Source organism: Tursiops truncatus, chromosome 7, assembly GCF_011762595.2.
Source record: "Tursiops truncatus isolate mTurTru1 chromosome 7, mTurTru1.mat.Y, whole genome shotgun sequence".
Lineage (NCBI taxonomy): Eukaryota > Metazoa > Chordata > Mammalia > Artiodactyla > Delphinidae > Tursiops > Tursiops truncatus.
The window spans coordinates 73787786-73806313 of record NC_047040.1 but is presented as its reverse complement, the minus strand read 5'-3'; the positions used below and the strand labels follow the sequence as shown (position 1 = coordinate 73806313).

The 18528-nt window shown below is 38.8% G+C and overlaps 1 protein-coding gene across 1 annotated transcript in view; it reads left to right on the top strand.

Moving 5' to 3' along the window:
* GALNT5 (polypeptide N-acetylgalactosaminyltransferase 5) overlaps positions 1-15821 on the top strand; it is a 37908-nt gene extending 22087 nt beyond the window's left edge. The window contains exons 5-10 of the mRNA XM_004316500.3: positions 72-191; positions 1629-1746; positions 2750-3073; positions 8011-8091; positions 10873-11034; positions 14573-15821. Coding sequence (XP_004316548.2) covers positions 72-191; positions 1629-1746; positions 2750-3073; positions 8011-8091; positions 10873-11034; positions 14573-14713 — 946 coding nt within the window. The 3' untranslated portion in view covers positions 14714-15821. The remainder of the gene's footprint in view (positions 1-71; positions 192-1628; positions 1747-2749; positions 3074-8010; positions 8092-10872; positions 11035-14572) is intronic.
* Positions 15822-18528: the final 2707 nt, after the last annotated feature.

Genomic DNA, 18528 nt, shown 5'->3' with positions numbered 1-18528 from the left:
ACATGATGTCGGGTTGGTTAAGTGTATGTGTATGATCTCAGGTAGCACTTTGGTTTTTTTTCCTGGACTAGTTACATGACAGTGGACAACTTTCAAAGAGGCATCTTTGTGTGGCCAATGAACTTTGGTTGGAGAACAATTCCTCCAGACGTTGTTGCAAAACACAAAATTAAAGAAACTGATATAATAAGGTAAGTGTGTGAAACTTAAGATTAGGAAGGAGTCATATATCTTTTTTATAAAGGCATAGGAAGCAATTCCACAAAACAAGTATATGCTGTCAGTCTATAGAACACCAAGAATTACAGTTCTAGCCAATAAATGACCAAAAGCAAACAATGTTTTCCTGAGAAGTTAGTTTCCCACAACCAAAACTCACCTTTTCAGTGGGCTATTGCACCCTATCCAGCCCTGAACCAGGGAAATTCACAAACACTACTCCTGTTCTCTGGGATTTGCAAACTAAGAAATATAAGCCACTTAAATGTGCTGCATAAATGCTATATAAACACACATAATATTAAAGTCAACATGAGTAAAAATTAAGAGTAAATAATAGTAATAGAGAGATCATTCTAATTCTTTTTGAGTCTAATCCTGTACTTTCTATGGGAAGGGTGCAAAATTCTGTGAATTAATTGAGAAATAGACACAGAAGCTGGATGCGAATTATAATTGGGGCTTTATTGCTGGAGAAACTGGATTGAAGAACACAGCTTAGACCTGAAGCCAAAGTGGCGGGAGCTTCCTAACACTTCCCCCAAAGTCTAGACCTGCAGGATGAGCACTCAGCCAGCCTCAGGCAGAGCAGGGGGAGCCCTTGGTGACCACCATGGGAAGTGATGACTGCCTTGTCTAACTGCTGACTCAAATGTAGTTTCTGTTCCCCATGACCAATAACAGCAGTGAAGGCTCTGGAGTCAGACCCTTTGGGTTTAAATCTGAACTCTACTAGGTACTAGTGGTGACTTTTAAAAAGTTTCTTAACCTCTTTGAGTCTCTGTTTCCTCATTTTTACTTTAAGACTAACAGAAGTATCTACCTCGGATTGTTTTGAGAATTAAATCAGATAATACTATACAAAAAGTGCTTTAAAAAGTGTTTGCCACATAACAAGCTGTCAGTAAAGTTTGTGTACAGTTGAGGCAGTATAGTGGCGGAGAAATCATAGAGTCAAGCCAAACCACCCAAATTTGAACCCCAGATGTACAGCCTACCAGTCTGTGACCTTAGGAAACTTTGTTACCTTTCCTGGATTGTAGTTTCTTAGTGTTACATACAGGATTTTTGTGAGGCCTGAGTTAATACAAATATAACACTTACAGCAGTGCCTGCCGGGTCTTCCTTAAACAGCACTAAATAACTTATTAAAAATAACATCTCTGGAGAATTTGTGTCAGGGCATAAATGACAAGTAAGAATCCTAGTTCCAGGCCCCATCTTTGCTGACCCTAATCAAGTTTTGTCACATAAACCAGGGAATTTGTCACTTAGATGCTATGTGTGACTTCTTTCAAGACCTCCCCATACTTGGTAAATATTCTAAAATGCCTCCTAGTAGGGAACCCACTCTAAAAGTTGAGCTCCCATGACATGCGAGATTAAAAAGCCAACTTTTCTTTTTGTAGATGCCCCGTCATGGCAGGTGGATTATTTTCTATTGATAAAAATTACTTTTTTGAACTGGGAACATACGATCCTGGGCTCGACGTTTGGGGTGGAGAAAATATGGAGCTCTCTTTCAAGGTATCACCAAGTGTTTCTCAAATTCTCTTTACAATTAAGAGTTTATCATTTTTAAACAGTTTCATTTTACTAATACAATCAGTTATGTTACTATCTCTGGGAGGAAATTTCATAGAAATATTAAGGTCTCTGGATTAATGTCTTCATATTCCAGATTGAATTCGGAAGAATCAATAACTCTCATGAAATTTATTGGAGTTCCCTCATATTTCACAACATGGTTTCTGCATCTGAATGTGGGGGAAATAACTGTCTGCCATTCAATGTAAATGCTGTGGGATGCATACTCGACACAAAATTACTCTCATGTGTTTTCCTAATATATTAGAAATAATGGAATTATTTAGTAACGGGCCATCTTGGAGAGCACAAGTGACAGAAGGATAAAAAGAGCCACTAGGGAAGGCCACCAACAGGCGATAGTACAGCATCTTAGGACGTCTCAGATAACTCTGGATATTTATATAACCATTGATTCATATCTGAGAAAGCGGTGGCAGCAGCCATAGTGGAGAACATCCAAAGCGCCTGCTTTCCTATGGAGAGGGGTGTATATAGTGACAGGGGTATTACTTTGAGCTCTTGATCAGGAAGAATTGTCTTCAGTTGTGGCCACAAGTCATACAGATCATTCCAAGATGTGAGAAGGGGACAGTGAAAAAAAAAGGAAATATATATTCCTTTCCTTGATCTGACTAAAGCAGGAACTCATGGTACATATTTCATACATTGGGATTCTGTTAGGATTTTTTTAGGAAAAAAACAAGATTTATACAGGATAGGAAAAGAGAAAATATATATTTTAATAACCCTAAAATGGTCCACAGCAATATACAAAATTAAATAAACCTGTTGAGTTTAATTTTCTGTTGAAAAGGGTTTCAGAAGTGAAGAGTAGTACTTCAACAGGGGGAAAAAGTTGCCGGGTGGCTTCTTGTCATTAATTGCCCATGATTTGTGGGCAATCACTGGATAATTGGTGTGTGTCATCAAATTGTTCCAGGTGTGGATGTGTGGTGGCGAAATTGAGATCATTCCCTGTTCCCGAGTGGGCCACATATTCCGAAATGACAATCCGTATTCCTTCCCCAAAGACCGGATGAAGACAGTGGAGCGGAACTTGGTGAGGGTGGCTGAGGTCTGGCTTGATGAGTACAAGGAGCTCTTCTACGGCCATGGGGATCACCTCACAGACCAAGGGTTAGATGTCGGAAACCTCACCCAGCAACGGGAACTTCGAAAGAAACTAAAATGCAAAAGCTTCAAGTGGTACTTGGAGAATGTTTTTCCAGACTTGAAGGCTCCCATAGTGAGGGCAAGTGGTGTGGTAAGTTCAAGCAGCAATTTAAAATCTGACTTCGTCAAAAGACGATGCAAAAACCCTTTTGAAAATGCATGGGGAAGAATGAATTATTACATTATAAGTAAACAGCAAATATGAGTGCAGAGGAGACCAAGCATGGTTGAGGACTACATACATTGGGTAAACTTGAGGAAGGCTTCCAGGCGGCCATGCTCATTGATTAATTCAGCGAACACGTACCAAGTGTCAAGAAACCAGGCAGTATTTCAGAACTGGATTGTAGGGTGATGAATGAAGTAGACTTGATCCCTTCTCTGTGGAGCTTGAAGTTGGGTAGGATAGAAAGATAATAAACAAATAAGCAAGTAAACTGTAAATAAAAAATATAATAGCTTTTATTTAGGGAACTGGCCACAAGTCAGGAATTATTCTTAGAGTAGTCAACTCTGTGGAGACACTGAAGGCCAGGCCTGAAAGACCAAGCGCTGGCCAAGCTGTAAAGAAGAGAGCCGTGGGCAGAGGATGCCCTTTGTGCAAAAACTCTAAGACGGGTGAAAGTTTGAGGATTTCAAGAACTGGAAAGAAGATGGATGTTGTTATCAGGGTGTGAAGGCGGGAAGGATGGCACTAGATGAAGGTGAAGAGAGAGGAAGGAGATGCATACACAGGTCCTTGCGGGCAGAGTAAGGATTCTCTCTCTCTCTCTCTCTTTCTTCAGAATGTAATTGGAAGTTGCTGAGTAGGGTTAAACAATAGCATGATGTGATTTAATTAGAATTTTAGAGATTTCAAAGAGGGATTGAAAATAACAGAAATTGTCAGACAATAGCAGGGAAAATTCCAGGGCACAAGGTAACATACCAAAAGGAAAGAAGCCAAACTTGATAGGTTGGATAGAGTACAAAGCCAAGAAAAGTCAAGGAAGGAGAGAAACTCTAAAAAAAATAAGAGAGAAAACAAACAAACAAAAAGCCATTTCAGGGCTTCCCTGGTGGCGCAGTGGTTGAGAGTCCGCCTGCCGATGCAGGGGACACGGGTTCGTGCCCCAGTCCGGGAAGATCCCACGTGCCGCGGAGCGGCTGGGCCCGTGAGCCATGGCCGCTGAGCCCGCGCGTCCGGAGCCTGTGTTCCACAACGGGAGAGGCCACAACAGTGAGAGGCCCGTGTAATGCAAAAAAAAAAAAAAAAAAAAAAAAAAGCCATTTCAAAACCATTCTAGGAGCGAGGCTTAATTTGAAGACGATGACAAGATATGAGAACACTTACCATAGACTGGGTTTAGAGATGGTTAGTCAAGCCTTGACCTAGAGGTCTTCTCCTGTAATGCAAATTTTTAATCTTTTTTTAGGTCATATTTTTTCAGTTCTCCCTAGAAAGTGGATTGTACAAACCCAGTTTTTCTCTGCCTAGGAAATCTCCTGATGACAAGGACACTTAGTAAAGCCATTCCCCTTGATGATATAAAGGAGATCCCAGAAAAGTGAGAAAGAGAGGAAACCAGTCTGAGAATTTGTTCTGCTTTTATAAAATTCAACTGACAAATAAGTATATGTAATCTGTTTGTGTATGACATAATTGCCACCTTTGTAGGTCAAAATGCGATAGTCGCTACTTCAGATGGTTCAACCTGATATTTTATCTTAGATAACTCATTAGCAAGAATAACCTGGGTTAATACACTGTTCAAATAATATGCTTGTAAAATAAATTTACATTTTTAAGACTCTATTTCCTGAGCAGGATAAAATAAAAAGAAATTATCACCGTAGTAATTTTTTCCTGTCCTAACAACACAGAATCTCAGCAAGAGCATTACTGAACTTTAACCACCAGAGGGAACTAAAAAACTATCTTTTGCTCCTCTTTGAGGCTAGCTTGTATAATAGTTCCCGTGAAATTTTTGAAGAGCTCTCCTAATGAAACAGCCTTCTGCTGATGCCTGAGTTTTAATACAACAAAATGTGGAAAATATTTTTTAAATGGTTTTAACAAATTCTTTCTATTTTCCTCCCTATTTGCTGCCTTCCTTAGACAAATTTTAATAAAATGACATTTGCTCCCTTCTGAAGCAACCAGTAGGGAGTATTATTACTATTAAAACAAACAAACAAACAAACAAAAAACCTTTCTCCAGGCGATTCAGAGTAAGATTAACTAGACCATTAATTTGGATAGATAATCGTGTAAAGTTCCAAGAAAATAAAATCCACAGCTTTTTTTTACTTGCTCCATATTTTTCCCTTCTTTAAACCTACACACTGAGGAAAGTTTGACTTTTTAAAAATAAGAACAAATCTTTTCTCACTGAACCAAAAATATTTGAAAATAATAAAGTAAAAGAACCTCACCAATAATTCGTATTTATATTGGATAAAACTCCGCAAACAGCTTCTAGCCTAGTGTTTAACAACTCTGAGATAAACCATAGGGAACTCCCACCTCCTAAATTGGAAATGAAATAATTCAAAATGGATAATTTAAAATTTGTGTACTTCCTAATTTTAAAAAAAAGATTGACATGGTTTACAATAAAAGCATGGATATAATTTTTAAAAAATCAGAAGTTAAAAAACAGTTTTCAAAACTATTCATAATGAGATAAAGAATAACAATTCCTTAGCACTTCATAGACCATTCCTATATGAAGGAAAGCAGTTTCTCCAGTAATTTCCAAAAGAAGGGAAGGGAAACAGATCTTCATATGAAGTGGGAGAGGGGAGGCAAGGGATAGAAAAGTTTTCTCTCTTTCTAAGCCTTTCAGTGCTTGGAAGAAGGCATTGTGAGAAATAAATACAAAGAAATCAATTAAACCAGGCGATCCCAAACACTGTTCTGAGCAAAGTTATTAGTTGTGCAGTCAGAAATAGGATTCCATGGTCAAATGTATTTGGCAAACTCTCGTACCACATTGCCTTTCAGAGCCGTGAGCTAAACATTAACCTGCACTCAGTACCGAAGGTTCTGAGAAGTTCTGGAGTAAGGCAACCTGTTCAACTGTACTGAAGCCAGAGTTTTCCAAATTCATTTGAAGATAAGATATTTTCTGCATAATCTACAAGTACAGGAGTTTATATTTATTTCTGTTAAGATCCAGAGAGCAATTGGGACAGCATTTCCTTTCTTTCAACTCCAGGAGTATTCTACCTCTGTGCACTTCTATTTATTAACCCTTTCTCTGAAGTTCATGGTGGTGGATTCCTTCTGTAGGTTCTGACTGCTCCCACTTACTAATGATGGGTTGTCTCCTCCCAAACTTGTCATTGTCTAGTCACAATTTAAATTGTGAATAGAGCTTCCTTTGAGGATTTCTGATGGAGATTCTGTTCTTCTAGAAATGTTTTGCTTGCCAGTCATCCCAGAGGTAACAAAACTGGTAGATTTTTATGTTTATTTTTGTGCTTTGAGGGTTCTATCAGTGTTCCTAGCCAATGCTAGTGGTGTAAGTGGGCATCTCAAACCAAAATGAAGGTTGATGTAAGGTTTCAGATTCCCATGGGAGAACCTAGCTTCCCATTTGTCCCCCTGTGCTAATGGGTAAATTGTTTTTTCCCAGTACACCATTCCACTGAGGGTCTAACTTTTTAGCTTCCCATCATGTGCGGACGACCTCAATTCCAGCTCTGGCTTATCCATGCTCACTATTGGTCCCCTGCTTGCCAGCATTTGCAATTTTCCCTCTTGTTTTTACATTTTATTCTGCACTTTCTGGACCCTAAAGATGCCCCTTAACTTTCTCACAAGAAAAGTTATGCATGTAAAAGTGAGAACCAACCCACTGAGCACTGCGTTATGAAGTCTGTCAACTCTGTGAGCTACATAGCCTGCGTCCTACAGCGCTCCAGGGTTAGAGCCCTTTGTTAGGCGCCCTGGAACAAAAAGGACACAAATAGAGTCCCTGGCAACAAAGACTTCCCCACTTCCCAGCACAGGGGGCTTCCCTGTGTAGACACTTAGCTCTCCACAGCTCTTCTAGATATCTAAGTCCAAATTGTGCTTTTTTTCTTTCTTTCTTTCTTTTTTTTTTTTTTTTTTTTTTCGGTATGCGGGCCTCTCACTGTTGTGGCTTCTCCCGTTGCGGAGCACAGGCTCCGGACGCGCAGGCTCGGCGGCCATGGCTCACGGGCCCAGCCGCTCCACGGCATGTGGGATCTTCCCGGACCGGGGCACGAACCCGTGTCCCCTGCATCGGCAGGCGTACTCCCAACCACTACGCCACCAGGGAAGCCCCCAAATTGTGCTATTAACCCACCATCTCGTTAGACCTGCCCAGAATGTCAAAGGGAGCGAGGGAATCAATATTTTTCCACATTAAATGGTGACTTATAGAAAGCTGCCTCCATACTGGACCTTAGAAATCCATTAAAAACCTGGGGGCCTGCCAGAAAACGCCTTTAAGCTTTGCTGTGTATTAACTTGCGTGACTTTCCTGTAATGAATTGTAGCTTGCCTGAGTCATTAGGAAGATTCCGACCAGGAGTCAGCTGGAATCTGCTGTTTTTGAAGGACTCAATTTATCTATGATTCAGTGCCTAAGCAGTCGAATAGCTTGGAGGGGTCAGCCAGGGAACAGAGCCCATAACCGCTGGTTTGATTAAGTTGCAAGTATGTGCACTGACTTTTAATATATGCATCAGACAAACTTGAGACAAGAAAATAACTACTTTTCATGCCACCTTTTTCTCCTTTCCTATTCAGCATTCCAGGCAAGGGTTAATTAAGAGCCTCTGTTGGCTCTGTGGCTGAATCACAGGCCTAAATTGACAGATTGAAGCTGTACTTTAGCAAGATTACATTATGTCTCTGTTAGAGACAGCAACCAATAAAATTGTATAGTGCTAAGTAATGCTATTAACTTAACTATCTTTTAACCCTATTATAGTTTTATGTTCTGTGTTTTCTGAATGTCTTGTTGTACTTTAAAATACCTTTTCTTAACGCATGTTTTATATTTTGCTTCCTAGCTTATTAGTGAGGCCTTGGGTAAATGCATTTCCATCAAAAACACCACAGCCATTCTGGAAGACTGTGATGGGAGCAGCAAGGTATGCTGAGCTGGGTTTTTTCTCTCATGGTAGGTACAGTTGATAGTAGGTGCAGGTGTAGTTGATAGGTGCAGGGTATGACATTCATCATTCACTTGGGAAATTCATTTTCGCCTACAGAAACAGTAATTAGTTTCTAGATTTCTGTGTAATGATAGGGTTGGTGACAACAGGGTCCACTTCTAAATGTAGAAGACAGTGACTGAGGGAATAAAGGTCAACTGTAGTTGATACTGTAGTCAACCCACCGGGGACCCAGTTCTGGTTCCATCACTTGTAAACGTGTCAACTGCAAATTTCTTAACCCTTAGGTAAATGACAGTGATAATAGTGCCTATTCCAGAGCTGGTGTGAGGATAGAATTAGATAACACATGTGAAGCCTGTAAAAGAATATCTAACATTTGCTGCTCCACAAATTTTCACTGCTATAGTAATAAAGACAAAAATGAGAAAAGTAACTCATTACGTATAAAGACAAAATGATAAAGAAAATAAAGATGGTACATATTTTTAAATAATTAATCTACGGGAGCAATTTTACTCTCTGATTCCACCCCACACACACACACACACACATTATCCTACATCTTAAGGGAGTAATACAAATTGCGCAATTCGTGATCCATGGTGGAAAACTCTAAGCAAAATTTCAACAAACTCAGAGCACAATATTTAGGGGAGGGAGTAGGGCCAGGGAGAACAGAGCAAGGACTCTGCAGGGCTGGAGGTGAGCTCTGAGTGATGGCACCTCCCTCTCCAACATATGTTTCCTAACAACTCATTCTGTGGGGACGGTTATCAGTTTGGGTACCAAATAGGACTCACAGGAACATACATTCCGGAGTTGAACTCACCCCCTAAAATTACAGGTAAATTCTTGGACAGAGAAATTTTTTGTGATGAGAATCTAGGCTTGCCAAGACTTACTCCTTTGCTTTGACTTAGAGGTATTGCTTGTATTTTCAAGCACATCCCATCTCTACCTCTTAATTCAAAGCTGCTGTAATTCAGCTATGGATTGTAAACTTGAAGCTAATGGAATTCATTCTTAATTAGGAAAGAGGAGACAGAGGAAAGAGAAAAGTGTCAAAAATCAATTGAAAGAAGTAATTTTCACGTATTAACAATTCAAAGAGGAAATAAAGTAGTAAATTGTAAAACAAAACCATAAGCAGTCCAAATTATATGAAAGTAAAATATTAACTAATGCAATCCTTCAAGACTCATCATTATAGTGACTTTCTGTGTCTGATTAACCAGTATTTTATCTGAAAACCCAAGTTCTCAATAACCACTAAGTCTCTCGAAGGGATGCTAGGAGACAAAAAGTATGAATCATGGAGCCCCTGCTTTTCACAAACGCCCATCTTCCTTTTTGTCTTGTTACTCATTTTTAGCTTCTGCTTCTTTTGGTTGGTTTGAGTAATAAAAAGTAAAGGAACATGGAGGAAGTTAACTTATTTTTAGCAGAATTAATGAGGCTTAGTATTAAGCCAGTGACTGTAGCATTCATCCAAAAAAGCTCAAAAGGAATAAAACCCTAGGATTGAACCATCAAGCCCTATCCGTCACCTTACTTAAAATGTCTCCTTAGTTATTAACTTTTCTACCAGTTGAAATGTCCCTTTTCAAGGTAAGAGCTAGCTTCTCCTAGTAGCCACATAAATCCTTGTATTATGACATGTTCGTGCTTCTCAGATTTAATGTGCACTCAGATCACCTGGGGAGTTTGTTACAATGCAGATTCTGATTTAATAAGTCCATAGTGGGGAGTGAGATTCGGCGTTTCTAAGTAGCTCCCAGGAGATGCTAATTTTGGTCCAGGTACTACCCTTTGAATGGAGAGTTCTAACACAATAACATACTTGATAATATAAGTTAAATCTCAATTACATTACAAATGATTCACTAGATAAAAGTATTTAGATAGATTTTACCAGCAGTCTATTTTCTTAAAATATGTTTACATTGGTGCAAAGCAACAAATTTCCCACACACCTAGACATTTAGAGTATATTGACCAGGTAGACAGTACTAGGTTGTAAGAAAACTGGAGAGAAATATTTATAAAAATTAAAAACATCCTTCCATTACCTAAAACAGTATTTATTTTAGACATACAGTTGGCGGCTCCCCAAAACTGGACATCTCCAAGAGCCATTCCTGTGAACTGGGGGATGCTGACGCAGTAGCAAACTGGTGATTCCTTATGCTACCAGCAAAGAAAGATTTTTAACCTTTCCTATAATAGAACAAAGCCTCTAGGAGTCCAAGTGTCTAGTCTTAAAAAAAAGAAACAATAATTCCCATCAAAGTAATTTAGGACTGTGACTTGGATCTCCCTGTAGCCCCAATGGCCAGGGGCCTAAATTATGTGGTGGTTTGAATGTTCCAATACTTCAAGCACCAAGGTAGTCTGGCATTCAGAACACCTAAAATGACATCCATTCGCAGATACATACTAATTGTACTAAATACTTTTTATTATTGCAACTAACACTTATTGAGGCCTTACTGTGTGCTCAACACTTGAGAGTCATTACCCCAAGGTTTTGAGATAGACACTATAGCTATCCAACTTAAAAATGATAAAAATGAGATTAGACAGGGTAAATAATATGCCCACATGGTCAGAATTGAAAATGACAACACCAGGATTTGAACACAGAACATCTGACTAGAGTGCCTATATTCTTAAGCATTGCTAACAAAAACGTTTGACAAAGCTGCTACTTGTATGTGCCATTGGAAGTCACCTTCTTATTCATTTCACCTACAGCTTCAACAATTTAATTACACCTGGTTAAGACTTATTAAACAAGGAGAATGGTGCTTAGCTCCCTTCCCTGATAACGGAGCCCTGAGGCTGCACCCTTGTGATAACAGAAACAAAGGGCTAAAATGGCTGCATAAATCAACATCCGTCTTTCATCCAGAACTGGTAAGAGAATATTTGCACCTGTTGCTTACCACAAATCCAGCTTTCAATTAAATGGGACATAAAACCCTCATTGTCAGCTTTCTCAATCAGAAGCCTTAAATGTGTTTGGGACAATAGAGACAGTGTGAAAGTTCATACAGAGAGATAAACAGATATTTTCTATAAATTGTCGAGTCTTTTTTTATTCTTTTCACAAAATTTATTTCAAATCTGTTATTTTAAATAGAACAGTCACCAGGTTCTTTTGGTTAAATTGCTATTGTCATCTTTGTTTCTAAAAGTCATTTGCTTCAGTCAACTAATAATGCCAGAAGAAAGGTGTATAGACTAGAATTGGTTCTCACTGGTTACCAGGAAAGTTTACAGGGACAGTATATGGGAAAAGTGAGAAGCAGTGTGCTTCCCACAAGCCCTGCACTTAGTGTGAACCTGGTTCCGCATCTTGCCTCCTTTCCGTGTAGAGAGACTTTCTCATGCCCTCTGGTTCCCAGGGGCCTAGGCTCTGAGCGGGTGCTGGAGCCAACTCCAACCAGCCTGGGGGAGCTGGCTGTGCACAGCTCTTGCCAACTTCACATTCAGCAATGTCACATGGGTAACTTGAAACCAGCCGTGATGCAAGTATTTATACCCATGCTACTGCTGACAAAAAATTAACCAGTCGATCTAAGAAAGAATTGGAAAATTTTATTTGAGCCAAATTTGAGGATTATAACCCGGAAAGAGCATCTCAGAAAGCTCTGAGAACTGTTCTGCCTGTTAGAAGTCAAGACACAGTTTATATAAATTTTTTGAGACACAGGGCTGCACATTAAATAACGAATTATTGACAATTTACACAATCCAGATTTAAGTGCCGTCGTGGTGGGTCATGTGACCCTTCACAAGATCAGGAAGGACTGTTCTCTTTTAAGGAGTTGCTGATGCTAGAAGAATGTTGTTGTTTATGGTTGAGCAGGTATTCCTGCTGATGGGGGAGGTTCGGTCAATGCATAATGTGGAGACACAATGCATATGGGGGAGAGGGGAGGCCAAAGGGCAGAGAAGAATTTTTATGTTTAAATTTTTCTTGTCTTGCCATAAATATGAATTTTATTTCACACTACAAATCGGGGATGTTTTACCAGAGGTCCAGTTGTGAATATTTACCAGAACATCTGTGCTCTATCCTATTCACTCTCAAAGTCTTCTGTTTTCCCCAATTATATTTTAATAGGACACAAAGTCATAAGCTTTGGTGTAGGATCTTGGAGTGGCAGGAATAATTTCAAGCCTGCCTTCTCAAATTTTCTGCTATCTCACTAGCAGGTAGCCACCAAATCCACTGAATGCATTGAGTATGCGAGACCATCATTTTGCTCAGGGATGAACCCCAAAGTAAGCACACTTTTTTCTTTGGAGCGCCTCCATTCTTTTTGATGTCACAGCCAGTGACTGTTCTCTTCATGACATTTTTCTTCCTGCTCAGGATCAAAATTAGGACCTAAGCAACACCTCCTCCAATCTTTCTTTCTATAGATCATCCCTGTTATATTTCAGTTCCTTCTGGACAATATTTTTTTCTTTTTAGTGATGATGGTTATTATCGAGTTATTCAGAAAAATTAGGAATTACCAGTGTGTGAGCTGCTAATTTCACGTTGCATAGTGTTAAGAAAATCTGTCAACACATATTGAATAAATTACATCTTACCTTCTGCTTTCTTAACCCTGTGGCAAAGAGGAGCGATAGAGAGAGAGAGGGAGAGAGAGAGAGATAGGTAGATGGATAGATAGATTAGATAGATAGATAGATAAGGAGGGAGGGAGGGAGGGAGGGAGGGAGAGAGGGAGAGAGAGAGGGGGAAAGATTGAGATTGCGAATGAGAAAAAGAATACATTTCTCATCTTCAGAAGTGAATCTGTTATCAGAAAAGATATTAGGCTGGTGAGAAAATATTTAGGAGCTGACAGTCCTTAAATTACATAGGGCTTACTTATAAACTGGATTGGGCCCACTGAGAACTTAGGCCTTTATTCGCTGATTTTTATATAGGCCCAACACTGGTCTCCTTAATGGTAAGCCAATTTGTAAATAAGGTAATTAAATTAAGCTAGCAAAAATTAGAAAGCTGTTCCCCTACCTTGTTTGTGCCTATGACTTTGTAACGTGTTACATAGCTGCCTTCTGCCTTGGGTTCCCCTTTTCACGACGCTAGATGTCATGGAGGTGAGTATCTTGACAATTATCCTTCTTCTTTTTTCAGTATTTTGGTAGTTTTCATACTAAACCTCCTAGGTCCCCCAAGATGTATAAGTCTTAAAAAACAAAAGAAATGGAGAATAAGACTATGAATAACAGGAACATGTCTCTTCTTTTAGAAAGCATTAGGCATTGAGAGCTTCATGGAAGGCGGAAGGGTGACAGTGAGTTTGACCCCGGATACCAGTGAGCTATTAAAATTATACATTTCTGAATCTGCATTTAAAAGGTGTCCTCTAGGTCAGCCCTCCTCAAATGCTGTGAACTGTGGCCACCTAAAAGGAAATGTCTCACAGGTGGCGTCTAGGATTTGGATATAGAATGCCCCTCCAATACCGGTTTCCACATTGTGTTTTTTGTTGGGGACAAGTTATTTAGTTACCTCTTTACAACCCACGAGCAGAACATTGTAGAAAATCCAGAATGATCTTCTCAATGTTATCTCTTTTACAAAACCTTGAGCGTACTCAAGCATCATATTCCCCAAATCCTACAAGGATGACATTGTTTTTGTAAGAGCATCTCTAAAATAAATTATTATGAAGTCACCCCTGTTTGATAAATTTTTAAAGCATTTCAAAACAACATATATATATATATATATTATATAAATAATTAAATATATATATAATTAGAATGATCTTTGTCACAGTCATGGGTAATTGAGAGGATTGGTAAGTGAAAAAATTATAAACCCATGAGCAAGTTCTAAGTAGGTTATCGACCATTTCTAGGACATTCAATAAATATTAAGCAATAGTAGGACCTCTGAAATACCTATGACTTTCTCTAATCACGTCTGGACTTTCTGGACATCAGACATTATGTACTCTCAGAGATCATGATAGGAAACTCTTAAATAAAATACATCATTTCTAGCACTTTTTATTCCAAATTTGCATTCTAAGTCACAGACTTAAGAAATTAACTAACACACTTTTTATAATGGTGTGTATTTTTTCTTACTACCAGCAGTGAGGCAGCCAGCGATCAAATATAGTAAATGCCATCTGGAATTATTTCCTTAAATAATATAGTTATCAGCCATATTATCAGAAAATTCATCTTTTGTCTCATGAAGAATTAAAAGTCTTGTAGCTAGGAGAATGTGAGAACTTAGTTTGAGATAAAGACAAACTTAATACTGCCTAAAACCTGTGTTTATGTTATTAATTTTGTTCAGGAGAATTCCTGAAAAATCAAAAATGTAATTACCTAATTTTTTATTGGTTTTCATTTTCTTACATCACGATTGTCAAATTCAGTCTGTGGCTCATTCTCAGATCATGTTTCTCTCCAGGTGAATCACATTGTTTTTGGAAACTATCACCAGTTGTTATGCTTAGAAGGAAATTTCTCTCAGAAGACCCTGAAAGTTGCTGCTTGTGACCCAGTGAAGCCATATCAAAAGTGGAAATTTGAAAAATATTATGAAGACTGAGGAGGAACTGATGTCTTTATCTAGTAAATCTATTAGACACTGTGACTATGACAATGAACTTGGTGACTATTTCTCCATGCTAGTTCAAAATTTTCAAAATTAAGAACATTTGAATGGAAGATTTTTTAAAAATCACAATATTTGAGATACCAAAAGTTAACTCAGGGAAACAGTCCAACATTAGATTGGAGTCCTTCTTCAGCACTAGATGGGCTTTTGAATTGCCTGCTTTCCACCCTGTGCTGGAACAAAGCCTTCAAGTTTCCACATGCCATGTAACAGGTAACTGGAAAAGAAGACGGAAGTACTTGGAGAAGCACAATGATACTCATGAAGGCTGAGTTTGATCATAACCAGCTCTTTTGGTCCACAAGTAGGTATAATCAGTGAGAAGCTGATCCTTTATTTGCTATTTTTTCATCAAAAAAAAAAAAAAAAGAAAGAAAGAAAATTACTTGAGTTCCTAGGCTAAAAGACCTCAGAAACACACAGCTTTCACCTTGGTGAAATCCCTCCCCACTACCTGCATGTTTACCTAACAGTTTGAAATAGTATTGATACAATACTCCTTGATGGCAGGGTTTTGATCTAGATGATTGTATAATGTTTTTCCCAATCTGAGTCAGTGGAAAAACTTTAAGTGAGGAAGTCACATGCTTATTCGATTCTAGACATGGATGTTGTTTCCATTCACTCTGTGCTTTTAAATTGCACTTTAAAAAATGGCCATACTAGTAACTTCTAGACTCATGTGGATATTAAAAAAGAAAGAAAAAAATGCAGAGAAATAGAGGCTAGGTCACGGCACACCGCAGTAACCAAAAATACATTTAATCATTGAACCTACTCTAATGTGGGACCAAATAAGAGGAGTTGAAATGAGTAAAGCAGAAATAGAGCACGGAAAAATATTAAAGTTCTTTTATGTGAAAATACTACTATTCAGCAGCATTCACGGGGATGAAGATGCTAAAAATGGGCTCTAAAAGATTTCAAGGTAGAAATAAAGTGAGGGAAACATAAAGAAAGGGGAAGAGAATGAGTTTAAAACAGTTAGGAAGAGAGTTAAGAAAAAATTGTCCGAGACTTGTCCAAAAACGGGAGGGGATCCGGCACCTCTATGGGGCGGGGGGTGGGGGGAGAAAAGAATAAAGTCCTAGATGTGGACCTCAAGATAACACTGGTAAATTTGGGGAAAATTCCAATATTTCTTTGATCCAAATTGAGCACATATTCTTAGGTATGACAATACTTAGGCACACCGGAAGATATCTTAGAAATCCTAATATCCTTTGCATTCATTTTGGTAAGGAAGATGGCCTGTCCAGAAATCCCAGGCCAGTTAGTGAGAGAATCAGGATTAGAATTTGGATCTCCAGAGGCGGGGCCACTAGCCTAACCAAATCTCCTCCACAACATTCTTAAGAAAGATATACATAAATTTTTTTGTTAGGGTTGGGTCTCTGGAGGTCAATCATGCTATATTCCTGTTAATATTAAAATAAACAAACAAACAAACAAACCTGTGCTGTTGAGCTGATGGTAAAACTGGGCATCTTTAGTTCTGATTTCCTGTTTAAATTTTAACTCCCAATTAATTACACAAAAGCAAAACAATAACTAAGAGTTGGAAGGGGAAATAGTTTTACATATTTGCAACATATTTAAGATGTTTTATGTAAATAATTGACATTGCAGATGAGATAAGAAAATGAGTAGAAAATGAGATAATTATTTTCAAAACAGAGCCATGTGAGGGATAAAACACAAGTCAGTTGCCAAAGGACTAATTGAGTTGCTGACCAAACTAAATATGCTAGATGCCTCATGCAATGCTTTGTGTAAATGAAAAATGTTGAAAGGTTTTCTGCCAGTCTAAAGAATCTCTTTTTATTCAAAAAGAGTTTCCACCAAAAATGTCAACTCTGTTCACAAACAGATGAATTATGTTTTCGATACACTTACCTTTGGGTATACCAGCTGAAGAAATTTGAATGTTTTTGCTCAAAAGAACCTTCTGTGGTCTGTTCAGTGTATGCTCTTCCTGGCTTTACCTTGACATACTTAATATGTGAAGCTATATTTGGATCCATATTGTCAATATAACAAAGAACTGTTTTCATACATCACATATTTGTTTGTGGGTAGAATTTTTTTTTTTTTTTTTTTTTGCGGTACGCAGGCCTCTCACTGCTGTGGCCTCTCCCGTTGTGGAGCACAGGGTCCGGACGCGCAGGCCCAGCGGCCATGGCTCACGGGCCCAGCCGCTCCGCGGCACGTGGGATCTTCCCGGACCAGGGCACGAACCCGCGTCCCCTGCATCGGCAGGCGGACTCTCAACCACTGCGCCACCAGGGAAGCCCTGGGTAGAATTTTTAAAACAGCTTTTACCATGTTTTTGCTCAATTACTCTTAGAAGCAAGGAACTAAGCAGTAGTTAGGAATCTTATGGACGTAACTGTAAGAGTATTGACTAGTTGTGAAATCTACTACCAACATTCTTTTAAACATTGCCCTCTAATTTTTGTTTTCAGAAGACCTTCATAAAAGTATAAATGCCTCTAGGTTTTCTGGTACTTCTAAAGATAAACCCTTGGCTGGGACACATTAGGGTCTTAATTAGCCCAAGTTCCTCAATAGGGGGCTCTGTGCTTGGGGACTTCAGAGTTTTCCCTGGATTAGCTTAAGTTATTGCCTTTTCTTTAAAAAATGTCTCTGTATCTTGTTACCTTGAACACAAACATAGTTGATAATATTTTACAGGACTTATTTGATCAAAAACTAATTTACCAAACCGTCTGAGTTCTTCTGAGCCTTCCAGCTTGCACAGTTCTTTTCTTGTTTTCAACAGTTACCTAGAGATTCTACCCTACTCGCTTGAAGGATTACACAGCTGTTGTTGATACAACTGTTTTTTATCACCAGCCTCAAATTTGCTCAATTCTTCTTGCCAACATTTAATCAACTGTCATTCACAAGGGCAAAAACCACCATGTGCTCTGATCACAATGTATCATTAGCTTTGAACTCTAATTTGGAAATACTTTCTTATATATTAACACCTTGCCTCTAGAATTGCCTTAGGAACTGTAGAGGAGCAAAGATACTAGTTACGGTATATAGGAATTCAATTTTTCCAGTCAACCTTCATTTCATGAATGGCTTAGAATGATTTTCAAGCATCTCTCATGCAAGAGAATGGAGTTGAGGTGCACCAGATAGTACCATCTCGATTTGTTGTAACATCTTTAACTTTCACATTCAAACGCAGAAAAGAAATTCTGTCTCAAGAGAAAGGCCCAAAAACTTGGATAAAAACAAGAAAATTACAAGGAGTAAAGAGAAAAGAAGTGGGACTAAGTACCTTTGAGTACCTACTATGTGCTAGGCACTGTTTTTGCCCCATCTCACTATTGTGCGCAACTCAGTGAGGGGAGTTTCATTCTCCTCATTATGCAGATGAGGATAGCTGAGAGGGATTGTCTAACGTCGTCCCACTAGTAAGAGTTAAAACCCAGATTCCATTTTATTGGGCTCAAAAAAAAAAAAAAAAAAAGGTGAGCCTCTTTCAGTAAACCATGCTGTTGTGATTCTCTGATTCTTCTCCTCTTCCTTCTCTTCTTCTTCTCCTCCCCCTCCTTCTTCTCCTCTTTCTATTTCTTCTGTAAGTAGGACAGACAACTCAGGTGGGCTCAGTTAAAATCCCTTGGTATAGAGTCACACCTCTTTGGTCTCTCTCTTGCATGTTGTACAGACAGGAAATAGAGGCTGCGCCCCTCTCTGTTAAACAACTGAAGTGTAGGCTTAAGGATAGT